The sequence below is a fragment of the Muscardinus avellanarius genome (genome assembly GCF_963383645.1).
Source record: "Muscardinus avellanarius genome assembly, chromosome: X".
NCBI classification, from domain to species: Eukaryota; Metazoa; Chordata; class Mammalia; order Rodentia; family Gliridae; genus Muscardinus; species Muscardinus avellanarius.
This window is the reverse complement of record NC_137792.1, coordinates 53,940,019-53,955,256: the sequence shown is the minus strand read 5'-3', so window position 1 is coordinate 53,955,256 and position 15,238 is coordinate 53,940,019. Positions and strand designations below refer to the sequence as shown.

General features: G+C 37.1%; 1 protein-coding gene across 7 annotated transcripts in view; it reads left to right on the top strand.

Moving 5' to 3' along the window:
• Positions 1-15,238, top strand: part of MTMR1 (myotubularin related protein 1) — a gene marked incomplete at both ends in the record, with an annotated part of 76,448 nt that overhangs the window by 29,405 nt on the left and 31,805 nt on the right. For all 7 annotated transcript variants that reach the window (XM_080718671.1, XM_080718669.1, XM_080718670.1 and 4 more), the window contains 3 exons: positions 9,140-9,234; positions 9,567-9,674; positions 15,022-15,123. In XM_080718671.1, the coding sequence (XP_080574797.1) occupies positions 9,140-9,234; positions 9,567-9,674; positions 15,022-15,123 (305 nt within the window). The remainder of the gene's footprint in view (positions 1-9,139; positions 9,235-9,566; positions 9,675-15,021; positions 15,124-15,238) is intronic.

The following is a 15,238-nucleotide window of genomic DNA, read 5'->3' as shown; positions in this document are numbered from 1 at the left end:
TAGTAGGATACATACTTTTGTAGACATACATGCACACTTTTCCCAGTCAGCCCCCACCCAATCCCCACCCCATTCTCTCCCTATCCCTCCCTCCCATGCTTGGCTTAGTAGTTGACATCTAGTATTATGGCAATTTATCTAAAATTTAAAATGATAATCTCACATAACAGTTTCATTTGTCTGATACCAAGCTTTGGATGACTTAAAGATAACATTTCAATATTTCTTTTTGCTTTCTTTCTTACCAGAGAATATTTTTTTTCTATTTTTTAGGTGAAACTATCATATATTTATATATTTATTTTTCAGAAAAAAATCTATCCTAATATGGAATATGGACTCTAGGTACCCAAAACGATCTTGAAGAAGAACAAAGCTAGAAGATATATATTTTCTGATTTCAAACCATATAAAGCTACAATAATTGAAAGAGTGTAGTACTATTCTAAAGGCAGATATATAAACCATTGGAGTTAAATAAAAGCCTAGAGCTAAATTCTTCCCTATATTGTCAAGTTATTTTTGACAAGGTTTCCACGAACATTTGGTGGTGGAAATAATAATCTTTTAACTAAATATTGTTAAAAAAATAATAATTACATGGAAAATAATAAAATTGGACCCTTACATAATCCCATATACAAGTATTAACTCAAAATAGATAAAAGACCTAAGTATAAATCTTAATACTATAAACTTTTAGAAGAAAATCTGGGTCATAAAACCTCACAACATTGAAATTGGCAGTGATTTCTTGGATATGATTTCAATGGCACAGGCAACAGAAGAGTATACAAACTCCCTAAAAAAATAAAAAATATTGTATATCCAAAGACAATGTAAACAGAGTTAAAAGTTACTAATAGAATTGGATAAAATATTTCCAAATGCTATATCTGAAGGTATATTAATATTCCAACTAGAAATCCTAAAAATTAACAACAATCAAAGCAAACAATACAATTTAGAGATAGGTATAAGACTAACATAAATAATGAATCTACACAGATAACCAATCTTAGTTGTCTGTTGGATGGAGAATCTTGTTTCTCTGGTTCTGGTGTGTGTTACCTATTTCTTCTTTGTAGTTAATCTCTTTGAGTATTTTCTCTAGCGCTGGTTTTGAAGACATAAATTCCTTCAGTTTCTGTTTGTCATGGAAGCTTCTTATTTCTCCATCTAATTTGATAGAAAGTTTTGCTGGGTAGGAAATTTTTGGCTGGAAGTTGTTTTCTTTCAGAGTTTGGAATATGTTACTCCAAGCCTTCTGTCTCTCATAACTTGGTTTGGGAAGTCTGGAGTGATTCTAATTGGTTTGCCTCTGAATGTCACTTGGCCCTTTGCTTTTGTTGCCTTTAAGATTCTCTGCTTGGCTTCCACATTGGTCATTTTGACAATTATGTGGCGTGGGGATCCTCTTCTCCGATCCTGTCTAAAGGGAGTTCTATAAGTTTCCTGGATCTGTGTATCAACCTCTTGCTCTATGTCTGGAAAATTTTCTGCTATTACTTCCTTGAAGAGATTGTTGATCCCTTTGGTTTCACTTTCTTTTCCCTCCTCTATTCCAATTATTCTTAGGTTAGCTCTCTTAAAATGGGCCCATATTTCTTCAATATCAGATTCCTGCTGTCGGATATTTTTTCCTAGATTAGAAACTATGCGTTCATTTTTGGATTGCTCATCTTCTAAGAACGAGATTCTGTTCTCCATGTGTTCTAATCGGTTGTTTGTGCTTTGAATTGAGGCCTTTACTTCATTAATTGCATCCTTTATCTCTTTTTGGCTCTCTCTGAGTTCTTTTCGAAGCATCTCTATTATTTCTACAGTTATTTTCCTGATTTGATCTTCTAGAAATCTCTGATTTTCTGTTTTATCGGGTTCCGATGTTGTGGGGTTGTGGGCATTTATTGCTCCAGTATTATTCCTCTTTCCCATGATTTTGGATGTTTGTGCCTTCTCTGGGTTCTTCCCTTGGGTCACTATGACTTCACTTAAGGTGTTCTGGATCTCGAGTCAGTAGTATCTCAGACCCCACTACTCCTTTACTGGGTTGTATCACAGAGTCTCCGACCCAGAGAGTCGATAGAGGCTGCTTTAGACTGTGGGGGGTGCCAGGTTGCACGTTCTCCTATGGTGTGATATCTCTGCCACCGCCACTCCCCCACTGGGTCAAGTCCCAGGGAGTACAGTACTGGGATTTCTCCTCTGTGGCCCGCAATTTGACTCACTGTTCTTGAGTATGTAGATGTAGCTGTATTGGCCTCCCTGAATTTGGTGCTGCTGCCGCCGGTGGCAATATGGCGCCGCTGCTATGCCCTCGGCTGTGGGGCTGGTGTTTTTCTTCTTGGTTTTGATTTCCACTCTGAATCCCTGCAGCGTGTGCTGAGCTCGGCCACTGGGAGCTTTAGATGCTCTCTGCACGGAGAAATCCCGCCTGGCTGTTCCGCAGTGGCTCACCTCGGCTTGCTGTAGCCGTCCCGTGAATTCGCCGGTGCCGCAGGCAGTATGGCGCTGCTGGCGCGTCTGCCCCGTCCTCGGGCGTGAGGCCGGTTATCTCCTCTGTGGCTCTGAGCTCTGTTCTCAGTCCGCTTTCTCTCTGGAGCCTGGTAATTTTTTGTTTCACTGGTGATGGTGTTTTCTGGCTATGAAAGGCGCTGATTTTGTGGTAATGGAGATTGGTTGTTAGCGGGGCTCTTAAGCCCTGCTTTTCTCGGTCGCCATCTTCCCGGAAGTGAGCAAGAATCAATTTTTGATACTCATCAATATAGTTTGCAGAAGTTAGCAATCATTCCTTTTTTTTAATCACAAAATAGAGTTTCATTGTATGGATATGTGACAGCTTGCTTATCTATTCATCTGTTGGTGAATATTTGGGTTGTTTCCACTGTTTGGCTGTTACAAACAAAACTGTTATGAACATTTATGTTTAGGTCTTTGTATGGATATGAGTTGGCTTTTCTCTTAGGTAAATACCTAAGGAACTGAGTGTCTGGGTCATTTGGGTCATATGCATTTAACTTTTACAAAACCTGCTATTCAGGTGTGATGGCACATGCCTATAATCCCAGTACCTGGGAGACTAAAACAGGAGGATTGCAAATTCAAGGCCAGATTCAGCAACTTAGTGAGATCCTGTTTCAAACTAAAAAAGGTCTAAGGGTGTAGCTCAGTGGTAGAGTGCTCCTAGGTTCAATCTCTAGTACCACACACACATTAAAAAAAAAAAAACCCACTAGAGCTGAGTGTGGTAGCACATGCTTGTAATCCCAGCATTTGAGAAGCTGAGACAGGAAGATCTTGGTTCGGGGACAGCTTCAGCTACTACTTACTGAGGCCCTTTGCAACTAAGTGGGACCCTGTTTCAAAATAAAGAATAAAAGATAGGGCTGGGGGTGTAGCTCAGAGGTGGAATGCCCCTGGGTTCCATTCCCAGCACCACAAAAAATCACAAAACACTAAATTGTTTTCTTTCTTTCTTTCTTCTTTCTCTTCTCTTCTCTCTCTCTCTTCCTCTCTCTTTCTTTCTTTCTTTTTTGCGGTACTGCAAATGGAACCCAGGGACATTCTAACTTTAAGCAACACACCCAGCTCTATTTTTTTATTCTTTATTTTGAAACAGGGTTGCAGAGGACCTCACTAAGTAGCTACAGTTGTCTATGAACCACAATACTCTGGTCTCAGCCTCCTGAATGCTAGGATTACAAGCGTGCACCACCTAGCCTGGCTCACTAAATTGTTTTCTAAGGTAGTTTTATTAGTATATATTCCTACCAGCAATATATGAGCAATCCAGTTCTTCCTTTCTAACCTGAATGTTTTTAAGTTATTTCTATTGCTTTATTACTCATGCTTGAAACTCCACTGTAATGTTAAAGTAAAGAGGTAAGAGTAAACATTCTTGTCTTGTTTTTGATCTAGGGAAAGCTGTGGTTTTTGGGTTATTTTGTGGATATCCTTTACCATATTGAGAAAATTCCCTTCTATTCCTAGTTTATTGAGAGTTTGTATCAGAAGTGAAAGTTAGAGCCGGGCGTGGTGGCACATGCTTGTAATCCCAGCGCTTGGGAGGCTGAGACAGGAGGATCGCATGGGTTCGAAGCCAGCCTCAGCTACTTAGGCTCTCAGCAACTTAGTGAGACCCTGTTTCCAAATAAAATATAAAAAAGGTCTGGGAGTATAGCCCGGAGGTAGAAAGCCTCTGGGTTCCACCCTAGTACCACAAAAAAAATGAAAGTTAGATATTATCAAATACATTTTCTGTATAAATTAATCATGTGATATTTCTTCTTTATCTTGTAATGTGGTGGTTATATTACTTAATTTTTGAATGTTAAATCAACCTTGATTGTCAGGATAACTCTGCTTGCTTATTATATATTATCCTTTTTATATATTGTTGGGTTTTATTTATTGAACCTTTTCTTAGAAGTTGTGCATTTAGATTTATGACAAACATCTGTGTCTAGTTTGTTTTTTGTAATTTGTCAGGTTTAGATATTAGAACAATGCTGGCTTCATAGAATTAATTGCAAAACATTCTCTCTTCCTTAACTTTCTGGAAGGTTTTTTTTTCTTTGTTATAAATTTGGAAAAGTTTACCAGTGATCCATCTGAACCTTGGGTTTCTTTAATGGTAAAGTTCTAACTATTAATTAAATATCTTTAGTAGTTGTAAGATTATTTAGGTTTTCTTTTTCTTCTCAGATAAGCCTTAGTAGTTTATCTTTCTAGGAATTTACCCATTTACATTGTTGAAAAGTCATTTATCATTTCCCTTTCTTATTCCTTTATTATCTGTAGAATTTGAAGTCACATCACCTTCCTCATTGTTAATATTGTACTGTCTCTGTTTTTTTCCTTTATTTTACCCCCAATAAGCCTGAATGCCTATTTATCATTTTTATTGATCTCAAAAAACCAGCTTTAGATTTCATTGTATCATTTGTTTTATACTTCGTTTACTTGCACTCTGATCTTTATTGTTTGCTATTTTCTACTTAACTTTTGGTATAATTATCTCTTCCTTTTTTAATTTCTTGAGGTAGAAGCTATGGTCATCAATTTGACACCCTTGTTCTTTTCTAGTCTAGGCATTTAGGTTTCCTCTAAGGGCCAGTTTAGCTGTATCTCAGCAATTAGGATGTTGTGTTTTCATTTTCATTCAATTTGGAATGCTTTTGTATTCTTTTGATATCTGTTTTGACCCTTTAGTTTTTAGGAATGCATTGTTTAATTTTCTTAGTTTTCTTTTATTGATTTCAAATTTCATTCCATTTGTGTTCAGAAAATATACCTTTTATGCCTTCAATACTTTTATATTTATCAAGACTTATATTATGGTCTGTCTTGGTAAATGTTTTCTGTATACTTGTAAAGAATGTGTTCCATTGTTATTGATTAGGGTCCTATACATATCAGTTAATTTAAGTATGTTAATAGCCTTTGTTCAAATCTTCTGTGTCCTTACTCATTTTTTGTGTATTTCTTCTATTAATTATGGAAGGAGAAGCTGGGCGTGGTGGTGCACACCTGTAATCCCCAGTACTTGGGAGGCTGAAACAGGAGGATCACAGGTTTGAGGCCAGCCTTGACAATTTACTAGGCCTTGTTTCAAAAAAACTAAAATAGTGCTGGGAGTGTATTTCAGAGGCAGAATGTGCCTGAGTTCAATCCCCAGTACCACACAAAAATTATTGAAGGAGGGGTTTTTAAATCGTTGACTAATTTTGGATTTGTCTCCTATTGCAGTTCTATTAGTTTTGCTTCATCTATTTTGAAGTTATGTCCTTTTACTGAATTGACCCCATAACTAAAATGAAATGACCTTCTTTATTCCTGGTAACATTTTTGCTCTGAAATATACTTTGTCTGATATTTTTATAGAAAATATTATAGTTTTCTTTTTATTAGTATTAAGATGATGTACCTATCTTCATAATTTGAATTTCAAACTATATGTGTCTTTATATTTAAAGTGGGTTTCTTTTAGATGGGTATAGGCTCATACCTGTAATCTCAGCACCACAGGTTGAAGGCCAGCCTCAGAAACTTAATGAGGCCCTCTGGAATGTAGTGAGACCCTACTTAAAAATTAAAAAAAGGGCTGTGGGTGTAGCTCAGAGGTAGAATCCCCTTGGGTTCAATCAGCATTACCAAAAAATAAATAAAGTGGATTTCTTTTAAGCCACTTTTAGTTTTCCCCCAATCTAATAATCTCTGCCTATTAGTTGAAGTGTTTAAACCTATTAAGTACTATAAAATTAAGTTATATAATTATAAATAAATTATAATAAAATTAATCCGGCATCTTGATGCTTGTATTCTTTGTCCCATTTGTTTTTGTTCTCTTCTTTTTAAAAGTCATCTTTTGGTATAATTACCTTCTTTTTAAGATTCCATTTTATCTCCTGTGTTTGTATAGTGTGTAATTCTTCTTGTTATTTTATTGGTTGCTTAATATCTTTAACCTTGACTCAGTTTAGGAAGATTGTATTTATCTAGGAAGTTGTCAATTTCCTCCAGATTTTCCATTTTGTTGGAGTATAGTTTTTCAAAATAGTTTCTGATAATCCTCTGGATTTCTTCACTGTCAGTAGTAATGGCTCCTTTTTCATCCCTTATCTTCATAATTTGGGTTGATTCTCTCTTTGGTTAGGTTGACTAGTGGTTTATCTATCTTGTTAATTTTTTCAAGAAGCCAGCTTTTGGTTTTGTTGATTTTCTGTTTTGTTTATTTAAATAATTCTCTATTTCGTTAATTTCTGCTCTAATTTTAATAATTTCCTGTCTCCTACTGGCTTTGGGGTTCAATTGTTCCTGCTTTTTAAGGGCTTTGAGGTGTGTCATTTGGTTATTTATTTGAAGATTTTCTGTGTTTCTTATGAGAGCACTCAGTGCTGTAAATTTTCCTCTTAATACTGCTTTCAAAGTGTCCCAGAGGTTTTGATATGTTGTATCTTTATTTTCATTTGTTTCTAGAAATTTCTTGTTTCACCTCTTACATCTTCTATGACCCATTCTTCATTCAGTAGTGTGGTGTTCAGTCTCCACATGTTTATGTTGTTTCTCTGGGTCTTCTTATAGTTGATTTCTAGTTTCATTCCATTATGGTCTGAAATGACACAGGAAAGTATGTAAAATTTTTTCAGGGAAATGGATGGAACTGGAGGACATTATGCTAAGTGAGATTAGTCAGTCACAAAAAATAAGAAATCAGATGCTTTCCATAATATGTGAAAGCTAAGGAGAAATGGGTTATAGGAGGAACTCTAGATGAAAAAGGAAATCCTGTAGAGGAGCAAACAAGATAACCTAAAGGAGGAGAAAGGAGGGGGAAAGAAGGAAAATCTCTAAAACACACAATGTACTTAAACATAGCAAAGTCAACCACTAAACCAAGCAAGGGATGGGGAGGGAATGGGGTGGGAATTGGATAGGGGTTAAATCAGTCATGTGTACATGTATGTACACACAGGTATTTTACCCCAATATGATGTATGAATATAATGCAACAATAAAAATTATTAAAAATTTAAAAATAATATATTTAACCTATCAGAGCCTACTTTCAAGTGATTTTAACCCACTTCAAGTATAGGCTAAAAATCTTATAATTCTATACTTCCATTTGTCCCCTCCTGGCCCTTATGCTATTGTTGTCATCCATTTTACTTTTACATATGTTCTAAACCTCAGAATACATTGTTTTTATGTTTATTTATATAGTCAACTATCTTTGAAGGGTAGGATATTAATAATGCCTTAGTATCCTATAAAAGCACTTGCTCATCTACTCCCTGCCAAGACTGGCCCCATGTCCCTTCATCCTCACTGCACCCTTTAATGTAGCCATGCGTACCTCAAAAACTTGCTGCTCTCCTTTGTCCCTTCCTTCATTATCTCCTGTTATCTACTTTACTGCTGAATTAAGTTGAATCACTTCTAAGCTTTGTCATTCTGTGTCCACATCATTATTATAGCATATTTATGAAGCTAGAGTATAATGGTGTTTTTCTGTGCAGTGTCTCATAGTCCTTAAGCTCCTTTTAGGCAGAAACTCTTTCCAGTTATACTTAAAACCCCAGCAATGGAAGACACTCAGTAAATAATGAGTTACGGTTAAGTTCAATATCGGTGTTTTGAGAATTGGCCCAATAACAACTTTAGTACATTTGATTGTCCTACATGGACACTTCTTTAGCTGTGCATGTTGCTGTCATTCCAGTTGCTTGGCACTCTAGTAAAATCATGAAGATGTAGGATCTTAATGATATATATAAGATTCTTAACACTCATAGGAATTAAATATATTTTATACTTGACTGATAACAGCAAAATCAAAGTTAAAAATTGATAAGGAAACTGATAAAGAATTTGAAACAAATATTTTTGTGTGTGTGCTGGGGATCAAACTACCTAGCTGGGCCTGGTGACACACACCTGTGATACCAGTATTTTGGAGGCTGAGACAAAGGGATCACAGTTTTCCACCAGCTTCAGGAACTTAGGAAGGCCCTCAGCAATTTTGTAAGACTATATTTCAAACTAAATAATAGAATAGGGCCGCGTATGTAGCTCAGAGGTAGAATGCACCAGGGTTCAACCTCCAGTACCATATACAAGTAAAAACTAGGATCTCCTGCATGCTAGGCAAACACACCACCTCTGAATTACACCACCAGCCCTGAAACAAGGCTTTTTCACTGCATTGATACGGTTCTAGTCTTTGTAAAACAGTTTTCCTTACGGTACACTGAGTGATAGTATTTAGCTTCCATTAGTTTTAAGTAGCAGTAAGTTATGAAGTGGTAGAGCAGTGTCTTCTGAGTTTAGTGTTTTGAATATGATTAATTTGTCACCCAGGGAAAATGATAACTACCTGGAAAAAACTGACAAAATATAACATATTATAAGGCCTTTACTTAAAACCTCATTAAGTAGCAAATTAAGAGTTTTGTATGAAGCAATTGAACCTCATTAGAACACCCCATTTATGTCTTAAAGTTAATAATTGATAAAATTCCATAAAGTTAAAAATTCCTAGCAAGCTGAACTCACACATATACCTGGAAAGTGCTGCTAAGACGTATTGAAGCACATGTCTATGGCAGTAGTTGCTACTTTGGATTTTTTATTTCAGTGAAAGATGTCATGTATATTTGTCCATTTATGGGAGCAGTGAGTGGAACCTTGACGGTGACGGACTTTAAGATGTACTTCAAAAACGTAGAGAGGGTAAGTTTTGAAAATTGTTGTTCTTTTTTTTTAAACAGTTTAGAATGGTAAAAGAAGAGACTGAACAGTTTCCTCAAATCCCAGGACCCAGAGATAACCACAGGGTGAATTTACACATTTGCAAACAGATTTTGTATCCTGATATCATTGCTAAGTATCACAAAAATCTAGACGGCCAGTTTCATTGTTGTGTCAATGCAGATGACATAAGGTATGCTCTAAATCAGACTAATGTCTTAGCTGGGACAAAGAAGAAATGCAAAATAAAGACTTCAAATATGAAAACTCTGTTGATTGACCTTATAGGCATTAATGTTAATTTTTAAACCTAGGACCCACATTTCATCCTTGATGTTCCCCTTGGAGTGATCAGCAGAGTTGAGAAGATTGGAGCACAGAGTCATGGAGATAATTCCTGTGGTATAGAAATCGTGTGCAAGGTATATTACAAAAACAAGTAAAAATTCTAAAAGGGGGACCCACTCAGAGCTTTTTCTCACTCACCCATCCTCATCAAGGGATAGTAAGAATAATTTGTACTGTTAGTAACTCAAATGTTTTCAGGGCAGCAACCCTTTTGAATCTCACATTGGTGAATTCAAACCATTCTGTGAGCATCAAAGTAATCATTTCCCACTGAATTATTTCTAATTAATAAGGACTATAATCTAAGTGCTGACATTATTTGTTACGTCTCAGAGAAAGCAAGTGGAAATCAGAGAGCAATACTTTTTTCTAGTTCATTTTTTTGTTTTTGTTTTTGTCTTTGTTTTTTGGTGGTACTGTGGGTGGAACCCAGAGGCTTTCTACCTCCAGGCTACACTCCCAGACCTATTTTATGCTTTATTTGGAACAGAGTATCACTAAGTTGCTGAGAGCCTCACTAAGTAGCTGAGGCTGGCTTCGAACCTATGCAATCCTCCTGTCTCACCCTCCCAAGAACGGGGATTACAAGTGTGCATCACTACGCCTGGCTAGTTCATTATTTTAAGATTGTTCTTCAGAACAGTGCATGAGTGAATGGTCAAATACATGCTAAAGGGACAGCAATGTTCTCTAAATCCTGTGATTTAAGTTTCTTGGCCATGTTGGAATTTTCATCTTGAGCTGGGTTTATATTTTATTTTATACCCTTCTTGCATTGAGTTAAGTAGAAATATGTGTGATTAATAACTTTAATAATGAATATTCACTTAAGAAATAACCTAAATATCTGAGTGTGGTGGTACATGCCTGTAATCTTAGTATTTGGGAGTCTGAGACAAGATGATCACAGTTTGTGGCCAGCCTCAGAAACTTAGTGAAACCCTATTTTGAAGTAAAAATATAAACTGGGCATGGGTGCACACACTAAGACAGGAGGATCACAGGTTTGAGGCTAGCCTCAGCAACTTAGTGAGGCCTTCTGCAACCTAGTGAGATCCTTTTTCAAAATAAAGAAAAAATAGGCCTGGGGGTGTATTTCAGAGGTAGAATGCCCTTGGGTTCAATCCCCAGTACTACTACTACATCATCATCATCATCATCATCATCATCATCATCATCATCATCATCATCATCGAGCGAGGGTATAACTCAGAGGTAGAATGCCTGTGCATTCAATTTCAGTATGAGAGAGAAAGAGACAGAGAGATTTCTGAGGATAGCTCCTCCTGAATGACCCTAGTCTGCAGTTGAATCTGGTCATCCTTCCTTCCTTCCTTCCTTCCTTCCTTCCTTCCTTCCTTTTTCTTTTCTTTTCTTTTCTTTTCTTTTCTTTTCTTTTCTTTTCTTTTCTTTTCTTTTCTTTTCTTTTCTTGTGGCACTGGGGTGGAACCCAGGGACATTCTACCTCCGAGCTACACCCCCAGCTTTATTTTTATGCTTTATTTTGAAACAGGGTCTCACTGAGTTGCAAAGGGCCTCACTAAGAAGTAGCTGAGGCTGTCCGGGAATACCGATTCTCCTATCTCAACCTCCCAAATGCTGGGATTATAAGTGTGCCCCACCACACCGGGCTGAATCTAGTTTTTCAAAGTGCCCTTTACTCTCCAGATTTTAAATCTGCTGTCTTACTAGACTTCTGTTAGGCCCTGTATGAGATATTAAAATTATCCTACTCAGTATATATTTTATGCATACAGTGGAAACAGCTGCACGACTTAAAGAAGAGAGGTGACTTGGTTTTGCAATGTGTATGTATGTATGTATGTATGTATGTATGTATTTTGCAGTACTGGGAATGCAACTCAGGGGCATTCTACCTCCAAGCCACATATCCAGCCCTTTTTTTGTGGTACTAGGGATGGAACCCAGGGGTCTAGCTCCAAGCTTCACCCCCAGCCCTATTTTTTATTCTTTATTTTGAAACAGAGTCTCACTAAGTTGCAAAGGGCCTCACTAAGTAGCTGAGGCTATCCATGAACCACGATCCTCCGGTCTCAGCCTCCCAAATGCTGGGATTACAAGTGTGCGCCACCACACCCAGCTTTATTTTTTTAAAAAAATTATTGGTGCATTGTAGTCATATATCTTAATGGAGTACAAGATGGTACAGGCATATATCCACACATCACTCATTTAGCCCTTTTTGAGTTTCCACCCCATTGCCTTCCCCCTCCCTTCTGCTCATGTTTGGCTTACTGACTGATAGGTTTGTGAATATAAGTCATGTACATTAGGGAATTTCCCTCTTCCCCCTCCCATCCCCCTCAGTTAGGTCGCCTTATATGATTTCTCCTTCGTTTAGAGTTCTTCCTATGACCCTTTTTCTCCCTAGCTTCCGCATATTAGGGAAAGCATCTGATTTTTTACTTTTTGTAACTGACTGATCTCACTTAACATAATGTTCTCCAGTTTGATCCATTTCCCTGTAAATGACATAGTTTTGTCCTTCCTTATGTCTGAGTAAAATTCCATTGTGTACATATTTCATAGTTTTGTAATCCACTCATCTGTTGATGGATATCTTAGCTGGTTTCTAATACACAATTCACAATTGCCAAACTATGGTTCTGCGATTTTGAAAGATCTTCCCTTTCACATAAGTCCTAAGTAGCTTCTCATTCTCTTCAGTCTAAAGGAGACACTCCTTGTCAAGTCTCTGCAAGTCCTGTCCAACTCACTGTCCTTGGCCAATTCCTCTCCAGCTGCCCTCCCCATATCCTTGCTTCCTAGTCCAGTTGGCTATCATTTAGATGTGTATGCCAGACTCAAACCTACCCCTCACACACACATAACAAGATCTTGTTTTATTTTCTGGTGCTGAAGATCAAACCCAGGGACCCACATATGCTAAAATTTTTCTCTACCAGTGAACTACACTCTTAGACCCACACCAGAATTGTTTGTTGTACATGCTCTTCCATGGCTTAGAATGCTTTTCTCTCATAGCAATCTTATGTAGCAAGTCAGCTACCAAAGTATGTGTTGGGGGGCATTGTATCTTGGAAGGAAGTTGTATCAGGAAATTATGCTGTTCTGGCAGGTGTCCTGTGGCTGTCTTAATAGGATATTTTTTATGGCTGGGTGGACATTTGCAAAGAGCTGATTTAAATGTTTTGTAGCCCAAATGTACTAAGGTCAGGCTCCCAGTCCTCTTAGCTCATGCCTAAGAGCTTGCAAGGTGTGGGACTTATTTTCTAGCAGGTGATACTCAATTCAGAAGTAAAAAACCTGAATACAGTAAAAAAGAAAGTACTCCTCTTCCCCACACACAGCTACCCTGTTCCAGTCCCTGCTGGTACCCACAGTTATCCGTTCCTAACATACCCCTTCACAGATATTCTATGCCCATAAGCATATATATTCAGTCTTTCTTTGGAAATTACATTACACTGCTGAATTATATACACTGCTATGATCCTTTCTTTTTCCCCCTTGACAATACATCTTGAAACTCATTTATGTCAGTGTATACAAAGCTGTTTTTAAAATTATTTTATTAGTACATTGCAATTATACATCTTAGTGAGGTTCAGTGTGATAAAACATAAATGCCCGCAGCTCTTGGTATATTTCTGTCCACATTGCACACACCCTTTTCTCCCCTTCCTTTCCACAAGTTAGTGAAATTGGTAGTAATACCTTTACATATTAACATAATATTATTTGAACTGTTTCCTCCTTTGGTCTTCCTTCTTCCTCTCCCTTAATTTCTCCCCATATCTTTTCACTATTCTATAGGTTGCTCTCTGCATTATTTAAAGCCCCTTATGTTTCCTATAAACATATAGCCCTTGACCTTCTGAGACTAGCTGATTTCACATAGCATAATATTCTCTAGTTTCATCCATTTCACTGCAAATGACATAATTTTGTTCTTACAGAACCGCTTTATTTAAAAAATTCTGTAAGCCGGGCGTGGTGGTGTACGCTTATAATTCCAGCATTCAGGAGGCTGAGACAGGAGGATTGTGGTTCACAGACAGCCTCAGCTACTTAGTGAGGCCCTCTGCAACTCAGTGAGATGCTGTTTCAAAATAAAGAATAAAAAATAGGGCAGGGGGTGTAGCTCAGGGGTCGAATATCTCTGGATTCCATCCCCAGGCCCGCAAAAAAATCTTTAATATTCCATAAGCTATACTGCAGTCTATTTATCTATGGCTCCTGTGGCTGGATATTTGGGTTATTCACATTCTTTAATTGTTATAAATAATGTTATAATAACGACTTATTCACTTCCCAAATTGCTATGTTATCATATTTATTTTCTTTTTTTTATGATACTGAGGAATGAGCCCAGGGGCATTCTTCCTCCAAGCTACACCCCCAGCTCTTATTTTTTTTTTTTGAAACAGGTTCTCACTATGTTGTTGAGGCTGTAGTCAAATATGATCCTCCTGATTCAGCCTCCCAAGTACTAGGATTGCACGCATGCTCCTCTTTATTTAAAATTTTTATATAATATTAAAAAATAATGAGATTTTTGTGTTTAATTGACAAGGATATAGGTTTCAAAAAGCTGAGGGTCAATGCTCAAAAGACTGGAGAAGGAGTCATCCTATCAGAGCAAGTCTTGGTGGAATTGTTCCTACTGACTTTTACTTGGTCCTTTGGTTAGCAGCTTTTATTTGGGAAAGTATTTTAAGACTGTATTATTTTGAGAAAGATATAAAGATCTTAAGATCTTTCTCAATAAAATCTGTATTTGAGGGCCACAGTCTATACAATATTCAGAGTCCTTTCTGAGAGTTTGTAGGGGGAAGCATCTGTGACATTTCTGTTTAATGGGTTAATAATAAACTCTGACGTTAGTGTTTTAAGCGGCTTAAAGTACATGACTGATTCCATGGTACATCTTTAGCAAGTAACGCACAATACTTGTTCTACCTGATGATTCTCTGCCACACATGTCTCCTTTATTCTTGCTTTATTAATTAGTTTTTTTTTATCTCATTGGAGTTACTTTTGTTAAATGCCTTTTTTAATTGGATAAAGAATATAAAATGAGAAATAGCCGGGCATGGTGGCATATGCTTGTAATCCTAGTATTTGGGAGGCTGAGACAGGAGGATTGCAGTTCACGGACAGCCTCAGCTACTTAGTGAGGCCCTCTGTAATTTAGTGAGACCCTGTTTCAAAAATAAAGAATAAAAATAGGGTAGGGAGCATAGCTCAGAGATTGAATGCCCCTGGGTTTCATCCCCAGACCCGCAATAAATAAATAAATAAATAAATAAATTATAAATAAATAAAATAAATAAAATGAGAAATAAAAATATTTTATTATGTCATGTCACCTATGCTATCTGACTCATAGGTGCTCAGTACATGTTGAATAACTGAGTTCTATGAATTTTTAACCAGGATATGAGGAACTTGAGACTCGCCTATAAGCAAGAGGAGCAGCGTAAACTTGGGATATTTGAAAACCTTAACAAACATGCCTTTCCTCTTTCCAATGGACAGGTAAGTACACCAGAGTAAACTTTTTCTACAAGTACTAATAGCGGCCAAATAATTTCATGTTTAGTTACTCCGTTTTCTAGAGATTTCTCGTCTCTTTTTTCCTCTATTGGCAATT